Source organism: Gekko japonicus, unplaced genomic scaffold (assembly GCF_001447785.1).
Source record: "Gekko japonicus isolate JY-2015 unplaced genomic scaffold, Gekko_japonicus_V1.1 scaffold2607, whole genome shotgun sequence".
NCBI classification, from domain to species: domain Eukaryota; kingdom Metazoa; phylum Chordata; class Lepidosauria; order Squamata; family Gekkonidae; genus Gekko; species Gekko japonicus.
The window spans coordinates 195,812-214,763 of NW_015175445.1; the positions used below are offsets into that span (position 1 = coordinate 195,812).

At 45.7% G+C, this 18,952-nt stretch overlaps 1 protein-coding gene across 1 annotated transcript; it reads right to left on the minus strand.

The window, feature by feature from the left end:
- Positions 1–706: 706 nt before the first annotated feature.
- GPX3 (glutathione peroxidase 3) lies at positions 707–16,416 on the minus strand. The gene is made up of 5 exons (XM_015425873.1): positions 16,240–16,416; positions 5,256–5,409; positions 4,202–4,319; positions 3,557–3,656; positions 707–1,726 (listed from the first exon to the last, which is right to left on the minus strand). Exons 1-5 carry the CDS (start codon positions 16,327–16,329, stop codon positions 1,511–1,513), a joined length of 678 nt encoding a protein of 225 aa, XP_015281359.1. The 5' UTR covers positions 16,330–16,416; the 3' UTR covers positions 707–1,510.
- Positions 16,417–18,952: the final 2,536 nt, after the last annotated feature.

Sequence of the window (18,952 nt, forward strand, 5' to 3'; positions counted from 1 at the left end):
ATCTACAAAAGCTTTGATTGTCATGCAAATTAAATCCCCCATAGCTGCCGTGAACAGGTTGCAGCACAGTTTAAATAAGACTCTGGGCCTATGAAAAGTCACAAAGAGAAAGCCCTTTGCCTTTCAAGCATCACATTTAAATGTGGTTGTGATTGAAGAATATAATCTATAAACCAAGAAGCCCTATATTTGAATTTCTTCACAGCTATGACCTACTCGATATCCATATATAAGCCATACCCCCTCCCCCTAATGTGTTGTACAGGAATCCTAGTACTGATGTACTTTGTGAGGTTTTTTGTAAGGATGACTTATGTGAATTGCTCAGAATGTCCCAAAAGTGCTGGACAAATGCTGGATTATATACTATTAGAATGGACACGGAATTCCTCATCAAAATGCTAGACCAAACACATTTCTTGAAGGAGAGTCTCCAGAAAGCAAGTTGCATTGAATCTTTTTATTGGGCAAGTTTTAGACAGAATGAGAGATTGAAGGCAGGCAAGGCAAGGATCTTGGGGATGAGAAGAAGATCACATCTCTGCAAAAGCAGAGCAGCTTGAATGCACAAGAAGCCACTCTGCTGCCTTGCAGGTTTGGGCTAAGTCCACTCGTTGGGAGCTTTCAGACCTAACCGTCATACTGATGCATCTTTGGTCTCCCCAGAACCCTGTCTCCTCCGGCCCACTCTCAAGACACACAAAAGACTTTTGAGAATTTTCAGTCCATAAACACTCTATTTGGTTGGGTCTGATCAGCATGAGGGAGGGAGGGAGGGAGGGAGAGAGAGAGAGAGAGGGAGAACATACTTTATCCAGAGGTGACAGAAATGCTGTCTTATCACTGAGGCTTTGTTGGTTCACAACAGGAGTGGAATCCTCCAGTTGTTAGCACATCACTGCAAAGCAAGGTCAGCAATGGACAGAAGGCATGGGGGTGACTCAGTGTGGCATACTTTCTCCTTTTTCATAAATAAGTTAACAAGGGGAGGGACAAGCAATCTCCATGTGTGTGTTTTTTCTGTTGCTAAATTTCCACTGCCCAGATGTTCCACGATGTTTCTGCTCATAATCAGTTAGATGTTAAAGATTGTAACGGCCTGCAATAGGGGCCTTAGAAGTGTATTGCCTAGGATGGCACTGTCGGATTCTGACACAGTACAGTGGGACTGGTTAAGGAGTGTCTCTAGTTAACTAGTTCAGGGATGGATCCTGTTTGCCAGTGTGAAAACTGAAGTGGGAGATGGGGGCATGGGCTGGAGTAAGTCAAAGTCACGTTGCCCCATATGTATTGGGAAGTCTGTACATTAAGGAAAGGCGCTACGCTCTATACTACACAGCACGAGCAAATGGGCAGACTGACAACTGCTCTTAAAGAGCGTTCTGTCTTTTAAGGATTATTCACATTCATAAGGTATGAAGATCTAATCTTAGATTTATGGTTTGGTTCTGGATAAAGCAGCATTCTCCCCTCCCCGCCCGCAGCTCACTTCTCCGAGTCTGTAGGGGCTCTAGCCATACAGCATCCCCTGCTCCTTCATATATTGTATGATGTCATTCTTCACCGTGGCAACGTTAGTCTTGTGATACCATCTCAGCACAGGCTTCCCTTCTGTACTGACCAGAAACTTCTCAAAATTCCACTTGATATCATGGATCTTCAGAGGATGCCAGAAAAGTCTCCCAGGAACATCACCAAAGCTATCTGTAACAGGTGGACAGGCGTTCTGCCGGGGGGAAAAACCAAAAAGGAACTTTCAATGTGGGGGACAGGATTTCAAACCAAGAGTCAGAAAAGGGGCCTTCAAATACTGTTAAATGCTCAGAAGCGCAACTCATGTCCTTTGTTTCTGTGTTCAGATGGCCTATTGGAGATACAGTCAACAAGAAACAGAAGCCATTCAAACAAAGGAAGCCAGAACTATATTTCAGGCCTACTGTATTTCAGTCTGTTAAGAGACAAATTACCCTTTATGCATACGTGTCTATAACAGGGGCACAACTTGTAAAAACAGATTATTTAGGAGGCTGTGATTTTGGCCAGAGGACCCGCAGGAGGAAGAGAGAGGCTTAATGCTTTCTCTCACAGCTGTCTTCCCGCTCATTATTGCTGCCTTCCCAAACTGCTTTCCCCTCCTACGTGGTACTGTCAAGAGGTGTTGGGGGGGGGGGGAGGATGTTGTGTTGCTGGTGCAGCACTGTCCTTGGGTGGCCAACCCCCCACCAGTAGAGCCTGGAGATCTCCTGGAATTACATCTGATCTCCAGACTACAGATATTTGTTATCCTGGAGAAAATGGCTGCTCTGGAGGGTGGACTAGGGTTGCCAAGTCCTACCTGCAGCGGGGGACTCCCGGTTTGCTCCTGGAGTGCACGCGCGCAAAGCAACCACGTCACCCACCACGTCAACCACCACGCCGGGCACGTTGGGGGCGGGGCCACGACCATCCGAGGGAAAGCCATAGAGTTTCCCCTCGGATGAATGTGGCCCCGCCCCCAGCGTGCCTGGCGTGGTCACGTCACTTCCGGGTGACATGCACGTCGCGTACTTTGGGGGTGGGGTCCGCCCCGGGGCCCGATCCAGCGGTGGCGGGGAACGGGCCTCTGGGGCGGGGGTTACCCCGCCCCCCGGGGGGACTTGGTAAGCCTAGGGTGGACTGTGTGGCATCACAGCCCTACTGAACTCTTTTCCTTTCCTAGACTCTGCCCTCCCCAGACTCCACCTCCAAATATCCAGGAATTTCCCAACTCAGAGTTGGCAGTTCTAACTGTCCCAGGTCTTCTTACCACAGTGCACTAAGCCCCTATGGCCTAAGAATTGAAAGCAGGGAGGGCTGAGCATAACACCCTGGTCTTCCACCTATTCTCCAGCCTTATTCCTTGCTAGATCAGGAGCTAAGATCTGTCACATCCTCATATGCCTACCTTGTCCCTCTAATAAAGGACTATCCCCAGTCTGCACAGGCCTGGTAAGCGGCATTGGCTTCTCCAAGGGAGTGGACTGCTCCCGTGGGAATGGCTCAGCCCCTAGGATGCTATCCCTGTTGGTTCTGCCAGATCTGCCTCCTCAGTCAATCTCTTCCTTCTCCAGATTCAAACCTCTGGATTGGTTTGCCAGACAGCTGTACGACAGGTTTAAAGGGCCCATGAGTCACATTGTGCCCTCAAGCCTCAAGCATATCAGGCTCAGTTAATCACCCAACCACCAGGAATCGGCCCCTGGCCTAATCCGCCATGAGTGGGGGGGGCACCATTGGGCTACCAAGGTGCCCATTCCTCTATTTGGCCTCTGGGTGGCTCCCAAAGGCTACCACTGACCAGATCAGCAGTTGTTGAGGCCATCTCTGCTGCCTCCCAACAGCTACCATGACAACTGTTTCCCACCTAATCCTTAATGTACCAGGCAAAAAGAACCCCATCCTAAATCCTTCATATTCACTTTGGATAAATAAAATCCATTGTCCTTTGTCATGATCATGTCCTTTGCCATGATCTTCAGATCATGAGCCAGGAAGGAAAGACAGCACAAGCAAAACAGCTGATGATGCAAACATTTACCTTTAGAAAGGTATAGATCTTTTGTTCTTTCTCCCCATTCACATCTGCTTTTTGAAAGAGCTGGAAATTTGGGACAAAGCCTCCCCCGGGTCTTACATATCTGGAATGAAAGGAAAACATGTCACAGACAAGCCGAAACAAGACACAGGCAGAACCAGATTAAGACATGCTGAGGGCTTAAGCTACGTCAAGTTTAAGAGGCCACATAACGTTAACAGAAGATGTATATTAGAACACATGGAAAGAGGACATCCTTTGCTCCCCAGTCTAGGAATGGCCAGACCCCATGCCCTGCCCAGTCACAATCCATACCTGCCTTTTCATTATTGTTGCCAGGGAAATGAAGCTAAGAGCCCCAGGGAGTAAAGGGCTGTCAGCGCCCTGCTTACCTTCTTGTCAGAGAGAGGCAGGAGTAGAATGATTTTAGAAATGCACATGCATAGGAGCCCATATAAGTATTCAACATGATGTGGCAACTTATTTTAGTTTTTTTGCCCCCTTATTAAAGCAAGCTATAGAAGGAGATAGCCAGGAAGATGACAGTTGCAGGGAATTTAATAGAGAGGGAGTTTGCTCATGAGTGCCCTCATGTGTGGACAATCTAGTCTGCTTAACACCCAAGCAAGTAATTCAACTGGTACTCACTTCAACGAGTTAAGGATTTCATTGTTCTCGCCAGGTTCTTGTTTTCCAAAATGATTGGATGGAAAGCCCAGGATGACTAGGCCGTAAGGCCCCAGTGAAGTTTGTAGTGCATTCAGTTCTGCAAGACAGGCACAAATTCAGTAACACAGAGAAGTCTTGCATCTGGATCTATAGATCCAGTCTCGAAGCCCTAAGAGCAAATACGGCCTTGCCTTGTCAAGAAGACCCTCACCAATATGTCGAAACAGTCTTCCAAAAATTCAGTTTCATTACTTTTCTTGGCTGGGCTAACCTTAGGCTGCGGTCACATGGAGCATTAGCCACACTAGAGGGACGGAAGATAGGCACTTCCCACTCACCACTCATTTCTATTTGCCTAATGTTACTACAGCAGTTACACCCATACCCAAGAATGCTGAGAACTCAAGTTTGGTGAAGGAGTTAAACATTCTCTGTTAGATGCAGGTAGGGAACCCGTGTTGGTCTGAAGCAGCAGAACAATGTTTGAGTCCAGTGGCACCTTTAAGACCCACAAAGTTTTATTCTGGGTATAAGCTTTCTGGCCTCTCACAGTATGACAGTTCTCAGGGCTCATTGGGGAAAGTAATGTCAATAAGGCGACATAAACCTGTACCAAAGATATGCCACAGATGAATAATGGGATTGTTTATACTAGCTATCATCCATGGAGCATGTAAAGATAATAAGCACTTTCTGGATTAGAGAAGTGGTCTACCTAGTCCAGCATCCTGTTTTCCACAGTAGCCAACCAGATGCCTTTGGGAAGCCTACTAGCAGGTCACAAAACCTTCCCTACTACTATACCCCACAGGAACTGGTGTTAGAGGGATGTGAGGCAGTAATAAAGACTAAAGCATCTCAAAACGCACCCAGAAAGCATTTCCAAACCCGCAAAACTATCTAAGCAAACTTCCATCCTTTGGGGATTAAGAGGCTGGTTTCTTAGCTTTCTAGACTGTTTCAGCTCCAGTACCTCTGAGTATAAAAATTAAATACTGTAGCGAGTGCTTCTTTTCCCAGCTGGAGATCTTACCAAGGTACTGCATTGTGAGTCCTCAGTAGGAGGCCACATTGACAAAGAGGATCAACTTCCCAGCATACCGCCGGAAGGGGATGTACTCATCACCATCTATGGTAAGGGCCCCATAGTTATAGACTGTTCCATCTACTGAGTCATGGCAGCTGACCTGGAAGATAACAAAATGTGAAGAATGAAGAGGCGATACACAAATTTGTATATGGGCACATCTTTACAAAGGTTTTGAAAGGAAATGTTGGCACTTCATAGATTTCCCCACATGCTCCAAGACGTCTGTGCCAAAGCAAAAAAATCAGGCCAGTAATAGCACTAATTGTCAAGCCTTTGTGATCAGCTTTTGTTGTCAAATGGAGGAGGTATCTTCTCTAACCGTCACTTGCTCTTTCAATCAGCCCTACAGTCAACAGTGTAGGAACCCCCAATAAAGACATATTTTGGGGGACCAAGACATATGAGGGCACCACCAGTCAGATTGGGTTGAGTACAAAACACAAGATTATGCTGTCCTAGAGCAGCCATCCAACTGGAGGAAGAGATCTGGAGGGAGAAGCAGGTGGGGTTTCTCTCACCCTTCAATAACTGTTCTATGGTCCTGATCAGACAGGTCTTTAGATTCGCTCCAGGCATGAGTGCCTGGTGGATTTAAAGGGAATGACCAGATACTGACATCTGGGAAATGTGCCGCTTCCATGTTCAGCCCCACCCGGAAGCTGTACTTTAAAGACACCAGTTAAAGTCCGGGGCTAATGCTTGCTGACGGGCGAATCACAGACTTTCCCCCGTCTGATCGTTCCAGCATGCAGTCCTCCCATTGGGATGGTCTGACTCCAGACCATCCTGAACGGCCACCATTTAAAAAAATTCTTAGCAATATGCACATAAGCAGTTTTGTGTTTCTGAATGGCACGTGAATTTTATGAACTGCGTTAATTAAAAAGGTACCTAGAGGGAGGTACCACTGGCAGCACTTTAACCATTAAATTCCGTGCATGTGCAGAAAAACAAATACAGGTTGACATGCAGATGCGCAGATGCAAACAATGTTTTAAAAAAACCCGACCACGCGGCTCCTTCAGGTGGATGCCATCTAGACAATCCACCGCGGAGTACGCATGTGGTAAGGGAAACTGTCTGGTCGTGCAACGCCAGATAAAAAAGGTCTGTATCAAATTAAAACCAGGCCAATGGCGGGATTAGCTGCCCGTCTGAATGCACCCTATAATTGTGTAAACAGTTTTATCTGCACCTTGATTTAAAAGTCATCTGTTAGTTTACTGCCATTCTTTGGGCTAGTGAGGACCAATTTTCACTTTACAAAGTCCACACAGTAGACCTGCTGTGGTCATTCTATGCTGGGAATTTAATTTAATGTGGGCCTAACATGGATTAGAACCATGGCACACTAGGAGAGGGTGGTAAAGCCCTTACATCATTTTCTTACCCTGAAACAGCCTAGGGAGATACTATTTGCCCCCTTGGAGAAATGTAAACATACAGAAGGCTACATGTACATTTCCCCAGCAGGGCAAAGAGTAGCTCCCTGGGGCCATTTCAGGTCAGGAATATGGTAGGGAGCAGGCTTAATTCCTGTCCTCACCCACTGCAGTCCCAGACCAAACCAGCCCCCAGCACCAATTATGTTTCCATCCTGTACACATCTAGTCAAGAGTTTATATGTCCACCACCACACAAACTTTGTAATAGCAGGCTCAACCCTGAGCTGTTAACAGAAGAATACTAGAGGGAAAATTCCATCAGCCTTGCCCAGTTTGGCCTATACATTATATTGAGGCTTTATTGAGTCCCCTGTGTCTCTTTTCTCTTCACTTCTTTTGATCTGTGATTAATGAGGCCAATCCCCAACAGATTTGTTTTGTAGACTTATTGCCGTATCAGGGATGGAAAGGAGTCCCCTCTCCAGTGATCAAAACCTCTACTGACTTTGGGAACCTTCTTCCGCAATATATATCCTGGATCACATCTAGTATACAGAGAGAAAAGAATGTGTTTTCTCTAGACACAGTTTCTAGCCTTCTCACATTCTATGTGACACGGCTCTCTTGCTCAGTCCTTTGAAGTTATTTGTTCTGCAACCCTTTTCCAACAGCAGACTCGTTCTTTGCAGTGGTATCCCTTGATCAGAACTATGGGAGCAAACGTTAGGTGTGGTAAAGGGATTTAAGCCCAGGTCTCCTAGGGCAACACCACAACCACATATGTCCTCCTGTATAAGGTGAACATAACCCATCCCTACAGACTAATTTGGGTGGAAGATTCAAACTGCAAAGTCCCAGTCCTCCCATATACTCAGCAAAGGTCTTCTATTTACTTAATGTGTCACATATTTGCCTTCCGGGGTGCAGCATGGAAATTGAAAGGGTCATGACTGGGTAAATCTAGGTGCTCTCAGTTAGATGTATTTGTATCTGGCTTCAGGCATGGTTTGGAGATGTAACCTCCCTTGATCACTTTGCCTGGAAAGAGACAGGAGAAGTGTGAGTTTATCGATTCTCCTGGATCTCTCAATGGCTTTTGATACCAGCAGCTATGGTATCCTTCTGGACTGTGTTTCAAGGTAGGGACTTGAAGGCACTGTTTTGTGAGTATCTTGGTCCTTTCTTGGAGACAGCAGAGCTGTGGTCACAATGAGGCCAGTGAGTATCCCGAACATTGATTTGACCCACCCATGTCATTTTTGAAAAACAACAGCATCCATTAAAAGCAGGAGGACAGGAATGTTCCTGGTAAAAACCACATCAGTAGTGACTGTAGAAAAGAGCAAGAGTCCAGTAGTGCCTTAAAGACTAACAAAACATGTGGCAGGGTATGAGATTTCATGAGCCATGGCTCACTTCTTCAGTGACTCACGAAAGTTCATACCCTGCCACATATTTTGTTAGTCTCTGAGGTGCTGCTGGACTCTTGTTTGGTGTATGGGCAAGCCATAGTTCTGGCAGAGCTGTTCTTGAAAAAAGAGCAGTTTCTGTCAGAGCTCTCTCAGCCCCACCTACCTCACAGGGTGCCTGTTGTGGGGAGGGGAAGGGAAAGGAGTTTGTAAGCCACTCTGAGACACCTTTGGGTAGTGAAGGGCGGGGTATAAATCCAATCTTCTTCTACTCCCGCTACAGACAGACTAACACAGCTACCCATCTTAATCTATCAGTAGTGACTGGTACTCTCCCCAGGTCTACCTGCTTGACCTTCCTAGTTCTGCACACATCAGAACCAAACACATAAAAATATAATTGGCTCAGAGTGGATTTGTAATGATCACCTTCACCAGTCATCCTAGGTGAAAAAATCCCCCTTAACTATGTTTAAATGGGATAAAGGATAACTTAAGAAAGTTGTTAGTCATTAAAGTTTTTGAACTTAAAAACAGCTGTTCTTCATTGTATACGTTTCTGGAGCTAACGATCCATAGATACTAAAATACACAGAGGCACTCAGACTCGGAAGCAGGATCATAGAAGTCTCCTTTGGTTTGAGCTAATTACTGAATTTCCCCCAGTCATTTGTGGCTCCCCCGCCCCACCCTACCCTGCCCCAAGGAGGACTGGCTATGGACCTAGGAAAACTGGCTCCAGAAGGTGGTGCTAGAACCCATTGACTTAATTCCTTGCCTGTTTTAGAAAACTGACCCAAAATGTTATTGTTGTGAAAGGCTTTTGAAAAAAGAGGATTTTATTTATTGAGGGCTAATCCTGTTTGGTTAATTGCTTTCGTTTTAACTGCTGATATTATCTCAACCTATAAACCACCTTGAAAACTGACACTGAAAGGTGAATGGCAGGGAGAGCATTGGCAGGCTTAACATCTTGCAGCACAACACAGAGCAGGAATAAACAGAATCCACCTTTCCTGGATATTTCCCTTTTGTGCAGCTTGCAAGAGCATTCCTATGACAGAAACAAATGCAGCAGCAATTTTAGTTGGCTCACTTAGCATGTATCTATTGGGAGCCAAAAAAATAGTTCTGTCATGGCCAGCACATATAAACTAAACCAGTTCCTAAGGGTCAGTCCCCATCTTCTAGCTCTTGATGATCACCTGGAAACATACAGTTGTTCCTGTGATCTGATGGATACATCTAATCATGCATGGTGCCTCTTTTCAGCAGTGAGTCAGACTATCAACCTATTTGCGTCAGTCAGAAGCAGATGCTGGGCCACGCATCCATATGTAAATCCATTTTGTTTTCCTCTTTGCAGCTCCAGAATGACAGAGAGGGATCCCCTTTGCCCTTGACATTTATTCTTTCTGGTAGATATTTAATCAGGAAGTTAAACAAAAACAAGTGGATCAGGCCATTGGAGTAATGGTACAGGAAAGCCTCCTAAAACTGAGAGCAAAGCCAGAAGCGTTCAGTTCAAAGCTTCCCTTTTGAGAATAGACCACAGTCTCAGATACAGCCTTCATTTTTTACGAAAACCACGTTAGTTGGGGCTGAGCCTTCATTTTTGTTTCAAAAATAGTTGCTGTGAGCATGGAGAACTCTTTCCAAAGCACACCTATCTCTGAAGCTTTTATCTCAGGAATAATGTACAATTTCTGGCATAATGAAGAGTACAAAAGTGAAATGAGGGTGTATGAATGTTATATTATGTATCTTATTCAAAACCTATGTGTTTCTGCTCAAAATGCACCCAAGAGTATACACACACACACACACAAATAATAATTATGAGACGATATCGGTTTGAAACCTAGATCAAGGACAACCATTTTCCAAACAATTATGAGCAGCAGCAGAGGGTGAATAATTCAGTTTCTCAAGAGCAGGCTAAAAATAGCCCTGACCAGTTAAAAGATAGCCTCAAGCATTTGAACTGTTACAAACAGTTTAATGGGGTTAGCTGTGAATGAAGGCCCGTCACAGAATTCACTGCTGTGTTGTTGTTTTAAGTAACTTTGTGGAATGCATGAGTGGGATAGCATCTGTGTGCCTTTTTTATCCCACTAACATCGGAACTCCTTCCACTGCGCTCGTCCTTAGTCGCCATAGCAAGGATGTGGGTAGCCCCTGCTCCCTGCTCCTGTGCCTTTCACAGCAGTGTGATCTGCAGGCCGAGGGGTGTGTGTGTAACTGTCACATGCATGAACATGAAAAATCATCTGCTGATTTAGGCAGCTCAACTGGCTGATAAGGACGCAAAGGCAGGCCTGCTTGCTTAAGCAAGCTCCATAAATATGTACCCCAAAGAACTGTAGATTGCTTCCCGAAAGGAAGTTGTCAAAGTCACAAGGGTGCTGTTGGCAGAAAATATGCAAGGGGCAGGGTAGATGGGATGTTAACGATGGAGCCATTTTTGCCTTGAGCAAATGGGTGAGGGGCTATTACATTTGCCTTCCTGAGAACCAGACCACAAGTTAATGAGTGGAAGAATGCCTGAAAGACCCACAACTGCAGACTGAATGGCCTTAACCAGGCAAACACTGTGAGGCCACAGGGGTGCTGATTTTTTTCTGGCTTTTAAAAACTGCACCAGATCAAGCCCAAAATTCAACAGGCAAAGCTTTTTTCATCACTATGCCTGGAGAAAAAATCAGTGTTAAATTGCTACCTCATTACAGGACATAAGCACCTCCAGGAAAATGCGATAATCCTATCCTAGAAGGCATAATAATGACAACAACAATAATTCTTTTAATGCATTGAATGGGTCTTCACAACTTGTTTTGGTGTATTCCAGATATTCAACCCAACTCAGCCACTGTCACCCTGCTTTCTTTTTTCCTAATCTTTTGGTGACGTCAAATTATGATAGGTACTGTTTTTCTAACAAAATGTGACCACACAACCATAACAAAGTCACAGGTCACTTTCCAGTATTTGGCAGTGAAGGAGATAAAGGCAGACCTAATGGCCGTAGCCGCTTTGTGATGACGCTCTGAGGAACCACTGAACCATCCAAAGGAGCTCATAGAAGGCTGCAGCAGGTTGTTAATGGAAACAGAAACGGACTTTGGTTGGATGATGAGTTTATGCTGCATAGTGTGGTAATTTGGCCCTTGAGGAAGAGGAACTTCAAAGCTATGTTTTCGTTCCCTCAGGCTGAGACAACAAATGTCTATGGAAGTCTGATTCATACCCAATGTGGAGAAACAATATAATAATGAAAACATAATTTGCCTAAATCTACACTGTATTTCCCCAAATTAAGCAATGGGAAACTCCCAAAACAATTTGAATAGCTTTTCTATATATATAAAAAATATTGACGTGTTTTAAGAATAGTTACTATATGGCTTTGATGGTGGGGGAGGGAGTTCACTAGGAGATTTCATATTCCCGAAGCATTCTCAGAAGCAGGAGGGGACTGTGGGTATTCTTAACTGAACGGAAGAAAAAACAAAGATCTTCAGAGAATCCCTGTTCATAATGTATTGGGGCGGGTGGGAGGGCTGCCTAGCGAGGCTTTCAATGAAACCGCCGGAGTAAAGTTCTGGGAATGGGCGGCTCTCGTTAACATTCTTTTTTCTCCCCCCTTTAAATCTGCACTAGTTACTATATGTATGATCTTTCCTACTTAGTGTTGGGCCAAAAAGATCATGACAGTGCAGTTGCTTCCCTTTTGATATATGCTATTCATGTTTTTGTTGAGTTACCAACCTCCAGGTGGGTCCTGGAGTTCTCTCAGAATGCCAACAGACAGGGACAAATTGGCCATTTATCAGGAGAAATCCCATTGGGCCACTGCCTTAAGCCCCAACCAGTGAGGAGGAATATGGGTGAGTACAGACACAGTGGTGCCCAACTGTCCCCTATACCAGCATTGCTCCTATTTTCCTTCACTGGCCTCACCACATCTAGGAGCATAGGCAGAGCAGCGCCCAGCTTTGCCCTGAGCTGGTATGGTGCAGCTGGTGAGGAGGAGCATGGGCACAGCAGCACCTGGCTTCACTTTGCTGCTATGGGTGTGGGGTGGAGGAGGAGGAGGAGGAGATTGGATTTATACCCCGCCCTTCACTTGGAGTCTCAGAGCGGCTTACAAACTCCTTTCCCTTCCCCTCCCCACAACAGACACCCTGTGAGGTGGGTGGGGCTGAGAGAACTCTGACACCAACTGCTATTTTTCAAGGACAGCTGTGCCAGAGCTTGTGACCGACTCAAGGTCACATCAGCAGGTGCAAGTGGAGGAGTGGGGAATCAAAACCGGTTCTCCCAGATTAGAGTCCACACACTTAACCACTACACCAAACTGGCAGCTAGCAAGGAGGAGCACGGCCTTACCCATACTCCTCTTTGCTGACCCTGCCATGCCCAGGCTTATGAGGAAGAGCACAGGAGCGCCTGGCTCCACCCTGTGGCATCTGAGGCTTAGTGTGACTGGAGAGGAGAAGCATGGCAGTACTCCTACCCTTTGCTCAGTTGGCTCAGGCAGGGTGCAGCTGGCAAGGAGAAATGTACTGATGCCTCCTATCTCTTGAGTTGGCACTTTGGCCCTCCTTGAGTGTCTCAAGCACCTCCACCCCCAATTTTACCTGAAGCAGTGAAGGCTTCTTAGTGGGATATGCAGGCCCTGCCAGTGGCTGGAGCATGTATGATGAGTCCCCAGGGGAAGCCCTGCCCAAGAGCAGGTGAGGAAGGGCCAGGTGGATGACGTCATAGGGAGGAGTGGATGGGAGGCTCCCTGGGCTGGCCACACCCACTATGCAGCCCGGAGAGAAGAGGAGGCTCTACCATTGGGCCACGACCACAAGCTGTCCCATAGATGAAGCTGGCAGCATCCTATTCCTCTCAGGCCAACACGGGCCAAAGGAGAAGTCCTCTAAAGTAGTGGGAGAGGTACAGAAAGATAAGGCTGGTGCTGGGAACCCAACCACCTCTGTTATTCGCTCCCTCAAGGACTACACACCTTTTCCTGGGGCTTTAAAGGAGCCCAGCGGCTGCCCCAGTAAAATCCTTTAAAAGGCAGGAGGCATCACACACTTGCTGAGCTTCTTCCCCTACCCAAACGATGTCCTTCCCAAGCACTACCCCTAAATCTACAGGAATTTCTGAACTGGAGTTGATTATTTGGTGTGTGTGACTGCAGCCAGAGTTTTCCTTTTTCGCTGTTGCAGCACACTGGGGTGACACTTTCATTGAGCTATCTACTACAACCCCAAGATCTTTTTCCCTCTCAGTCTCAGCAAATTCAGACCCTATACTTGAAGTTGGGATTTTTTTTTGTCCCAATGGGCATAACTTTACACTTACCAGCACTAAACCTCATCAGCCACATTGTCACCCACTCACCCAGTTTGTGGAGGTCCTCTTGGAGCTCTTCACTCTCAGCCTTGGTTTTCACCATCCCGAATAATTTTGTGTCATCTGCAAATCTGTCTACTACACTACTCACCCCTAGTTCCAGAACATTGACAAATAAATTAAATAGTACTGGCCCCTACCGATCCTTGTGGGACCCCAATGCTTACTTCCCTCCATTATGAGAACTGTCCATCTATTCCTACTCTTTGCTTCCTGTCATTTAAAGAGTTTTTAATCCATAAGAGAACCCATCTTTTGATCCCACAACTGCTAAATTTACTCAGGAGTCTTTGGTGAAGTGCCTTGTCAAAAGCCTTTTTGAAAGTCCAGGTATATAATGTCTACTTGGTTACTGTTGTCTACATGCTTGCTCACTATCTCAAATGAACTCCAAAAGGTTGGTGAGGTAGGACTTCCCTTTGCAGAAGTCATGCTGATTTTTCCTCAGCAGGCTTTGTCCCTCTATGAGCCTAACAATTCTATCTTTGGTTTCTTCTAATTTGCTGGGGACAGACCTTAGGCTGACTGGCCTGTAATTTCCTGGTTCCCCTCTGGATCCCTTTTTAAAAATTGGTGTGGGCCCCGGTCACACGGGAGACTTTGGCCCAGGAGAGGGACGGATTGGGGGCACAGCAAACGGGCGCGATCTCACCGCAACATTTGGGAAGCAGCACACACCCATCCCTGATCCGTCCCTAAACCCTGAAAACCCGCTGCGAAAAAGAACCTCCTGCAGAGGAGAACTTACCTGAAGGACCGCTTCAAGCGCAGCTGGGGGATCGCCGCTGCACCCATCGTCCGGATCAATCCAGGCTCCCCGCCGAACTGCGCATGCGCACACATGCACAGTTCGGCTGTCGTGCTCTTTCTTTAGTGGCTTCCCCCCGGCATCTGATCATGCCAGGGAGGAAGTGCGCAGCGGCTCAGGGGATCTATGTGATCCCGCCGCCGCGTCTCTCTTTTGGTGCAGCTTTAGAAAGCCACACTTTGCCCGTGCTATTCCCCCCCGTGTGGCAGGGGCTGTGGTGTCACATTTGCTACTCTTCAGTCTTCTGGTACAGCAGCTGAATTTAGTGATAGGTTACATATACGAGTTAGTAGATCAACTATTTCACATCAGAGTTCCTTAAGAGCTCTTGTGTGTATGCCATCAGGACCCGGAGAGTTACCGGTTTTTAATTTTCTCAGTAGGTCTACAACTCTGGTCATCTCAATTTGGCTCAGTTCTTCAGACTCCCTTCCTGAAAATAGGGGCTGTGGCATGGGTAAATGCCCCACACTTTCCACAGTGAACACAGAAGTAAAAAAGTCATTGAGCTTCTCTGTCATCTCTCCATCTTCCTTTAGCAATCCCTTTATTCCTTTGTCATCCAAAGGCCCCACTGCTTCTCTGTCTGGTTTCCTGCTCTGGATATATTAAATAAATGTTTACTGTTTGTCTTGATGCTTTTAGCAGCCCACTCCTCAAAACTGCATTTTTGCATGCCTGATTATTGACTCCACTGGTTGACAGCATAATCACATTGTTTGCCTGAACACTTAGCATAAACTAATGGCTTGAGGCCCATGCAATCTTACCCAACCGTGTCCTTCAGGTGCTTAATACTGGGTTATGGAGGAGTTATAAATCCACTCCCATTATTCATAACAATACCTCATAGTCCTGGCATGCAGTCTACCTTCCCCCTTTCTCCTGGGATTACGGATTTGTTTTCCAGGAAAAATGTTTAATGTATCAGGAGCAATATACCATGTGTTAAATCTTCTATGTCTGCTACATACCTTTTCTTTGCTAGGGCTAGATTTCTCTTAGAGGAAAATGATGGGGTTTCTTTAAAAAAAATCACCCATATGATATTTTTTTCTCTCATGTTTTATATTTGTTGTCTCACTAGTTTTTATAACAATTCAGTAAAGATAGATTTTACATATGACAAACTGATTCTGCCTAAGGCTTACCCGTTGACTGCACAGTCAAATTCCTAATTGAATTCCAAGATCCTGTTGCTTTAATAAACTTGGGAAATGGGCACATATCCCTCAATCTGTACAATAAACTCTACTGAGGTCACAAACGGTTTTTCAGTTAGCAAAACAAACAGTATGACATTTAAAATGTCAAGAATGACAGGAACACAGTGGCAGGCTGATAAGGCAGTGCATTCCTTCCGTTAGGGCTGCATACATTAAGTACAAACCATAAGAAGTAGCTAGGATATCATTTAACATGACACAGCAGAGATAAAGCCCACATTCACATCCTCCTGATCTAGATAAGTATTTTAAAGATAGTGGTAGCATGTTGTTTGTGTGTGTGTGTGTGAGAGAGAGAGAGAGAGAGAGAGAGAGAGAGAGGGAGGGAGGGAGGGAGACGGGGGGGGGGGAGATTGTGATTGCAACTAAATCTGTTCTGTCATTAACCATTCTATTTAGAATACTGTGCCTTTTAGAAGGTTTCTGATTCCCTAGTCAGTCAGATCTGGTTAGTTGCTAGAGATTTAGAGGCATTATTGGCTATTTCAATCCACCATATGAATACTATGACATATATATCTATATCTATCTATATATGTGTAAACTAAAGAGGCGTTGCTAATTCTCATCAGACTCTGCTGCCCAATATTGTATGTTGTGGAATTACAATACAGCTGCTGTCAGATGCAAAATTCTCCTAAGATACTGCTTGGGCACCCGCTCCCACTGAACAACACTACAATGTCTTACCTTCTGTGGCTCTGCCTGTCCCAGATTTGGCTGAACAAAGCCAGCTAAGAACAAGGAGAAAATCCACGATTCCAAATGTCTGCCCTTCATGATAGGGGCAGCTGTTGGGAGCAAGGGTGCAAAGCACCCTCTCCTTGTCCCCACAGAGAGCTACTATTTGCAGTGAGTGTCTCTCTGCTGCTCACACCCACGACCACCTTCCAGCACAAAAGCTGGGAGAAATAAATGGATGAAGCTGATTGCGTGTATCCAATCATGAAGCAGCAAGGACTCTAGGGCTGCTCCTGTCAGTATTAACCATGTGGACTCCAGGCTCAAGCACACCTCACAGGTTGAGTGTCTAGGTGTGTAATAGCCATCTCGGAGGGAAGAATACAAACTGTACTAAAAATAACACAATTGGGATGTAACAATGCAACAAAAAAGCTACTACCTAAGCATTAGGAACGGGATCTTAAGGCTTTTTCTTCATGTCCTCTCAAAAGAAAGCGATAGTAAATAAAATCCTGTGCTACATAAAATGAGATTTAATTTGGTGTGTGTAGGAGCAGTGTTCCCTCTAAGCTGAGTTGGTGTGAGCTAGCTCACAGTTTTTTAGCCTCCAGCTCACACATTTTTGTCTTAGCTCAGGAAGGGTGGCTCCGGAGCAAACTAATTTGTGCAGCAGCCAAATTGCTCACTCACAACTTTAAAGCCAGTAGCTCACAAAGTAGAATTTTTGCTCACAAGATTCCACAGCTTAGAGGGAACATTGGGTCCTTAAGTCCAATCCAAAATTTCAAGAGGTGGTTGTCTTGGTTGTTTCATATAGGCCCAGCAGTCCCTGCCCTCACTCTGCTCATGAACCCTGGGTCCCAAGATCCCTGTCATGATGAACTACAGACCATTCCCAGTGACCCTTTGGACTTCTCATTCTCTAAACCTTCTGGGATGGCTCCTTTAACACATACACAAGTGAGGTTGTATCAACCAACCATCCTTCTAGTAATACCTACAACTTTTCATTTTGCTTATGGTCTTGGGAGTATCCACTAATAATCAAGGGGTGGTTCCACTTACTCCCATTAGAGGAGAAGAAGAAGATTGGATTTATACCCCACCCTTCACTACCCAAAGGTGTCTCAGAGCGGCTTACAAACTCCTTTCCCTCCCCCTCCCCACAACAGACACCCTGTGAGGTAGGTGGGGCTGAGAGAGCTCTTGACAGAAACTGCTCTTTTTCCCCAAGAACAGCTCTTATCAGAACTATGGCTTGCCTAAGGCAGCCCCATAGCTAGGGAATTCTTTGGGAGGCAGCCTTGGGGGGCCCACCAGCTAATTAAATGGAAGTACAGTGCAGGTGGTAAGTTGGAGCACTTTGGGGGCAGCCCAGGAGGGAGGGGGCCCAGAAGAAACACTAGAGGGTTGGGCGCCGTGGGCCCCATGTTAGCTACGGGCCAGGCCCAAGGTCATCCAGCAGCTGCAAGTGGAGGAGTGGGGAATCAAACCCGGTTCTTCCAGATTAGAGTCCACGCACTTAACCACTACACTAAATTAGAAGTCACTTCCCAACCTATTGCTTGTTCTCTCTATTATATCAAACTGTAGCTCCAGGTTAATATATCTGTTTCAGGAATCTTAACAGGATAGCATTCAAACCACTGCCCTGGTTCCTCTCTGATCATAAATTGTAAAAGCAAGGCGTGTGTGCTCTATTTTTAATATATTTTATTTCCCCTGTTTGCAGCTGACATCTTGCAAATTATGCAAAACAGTTCTGATTGACTCAGCGGTTCAAAATCAAAGCGTATTTTGTTCTCTAGCCAAGATCATTGCCTAGGATAGCTTAATTAAGAATTGAAACACTTTATGAAAGGCGCAATCAAAAACAAAGCAGGAGGTGGTGAATCCCAAATCAGAGAAACTAACAAGCCCTAAAATCAGTAGACAACTTTCCCCAAAAGGTTGGCAGGATTATAATGAGATGCAGCTGGGGCTGAACTGCTTGAACTCTACGCACTATTCCAGAATGTTCTGTCCCCCCACAGCACTTGTCATTGGTACAGAAAACATCTGCATGAAGGGATGGGAGACATTCATGGGTGAAGAACTCTGATCTCCATGGTCACTTGAGCACATTTAAAAAAGACAAGAGTTATGAGGAAACGATCATTTCTGATGAGACTGCTTCCCATTTAAATGGCTCATCTACTGGAGGAAGAACCACTAAAGTTAGAGGAAGTCTCCTTAGGCTACAGGAACGCTTCAGACTTTTCTCAACAGAGTGGTCGGATACAGGCTAATGTTTGGATTCTAGGCAAACCTTAAAAATACAAAATACCATAAATTGACCAAGGGCCATGCAAAGTACTGGAAAGTATATCTGTTTTATTTAAATTATAACCCCACCTCTCAACCATAAGATTCTGAGACAGCTTTAAAATGTAATGCATAAAATCACAATGTGGTAAAGGTCTAATATATCTCTCCTTTATTATAAAGGAGTTTTGGGTGCCAGAATTCTAAAATGCGCCCCGTTAGTGTATGGGCGGAAAATATGCCACTCAGAAGAGCTGCCTCCAATGACTGGCTCCCTCAGCCAACCTGCCCTGCCATTGGCTGGGTGGCTGGGAGGGGAGGGAGCCAGTCATCGGAGCCAGCGTCTTCTGAGCGGCCATCTTCCCCACATACACTAAGGTACACCCCTCCCAGGGACCCAGTTGAAGGAGCTCTG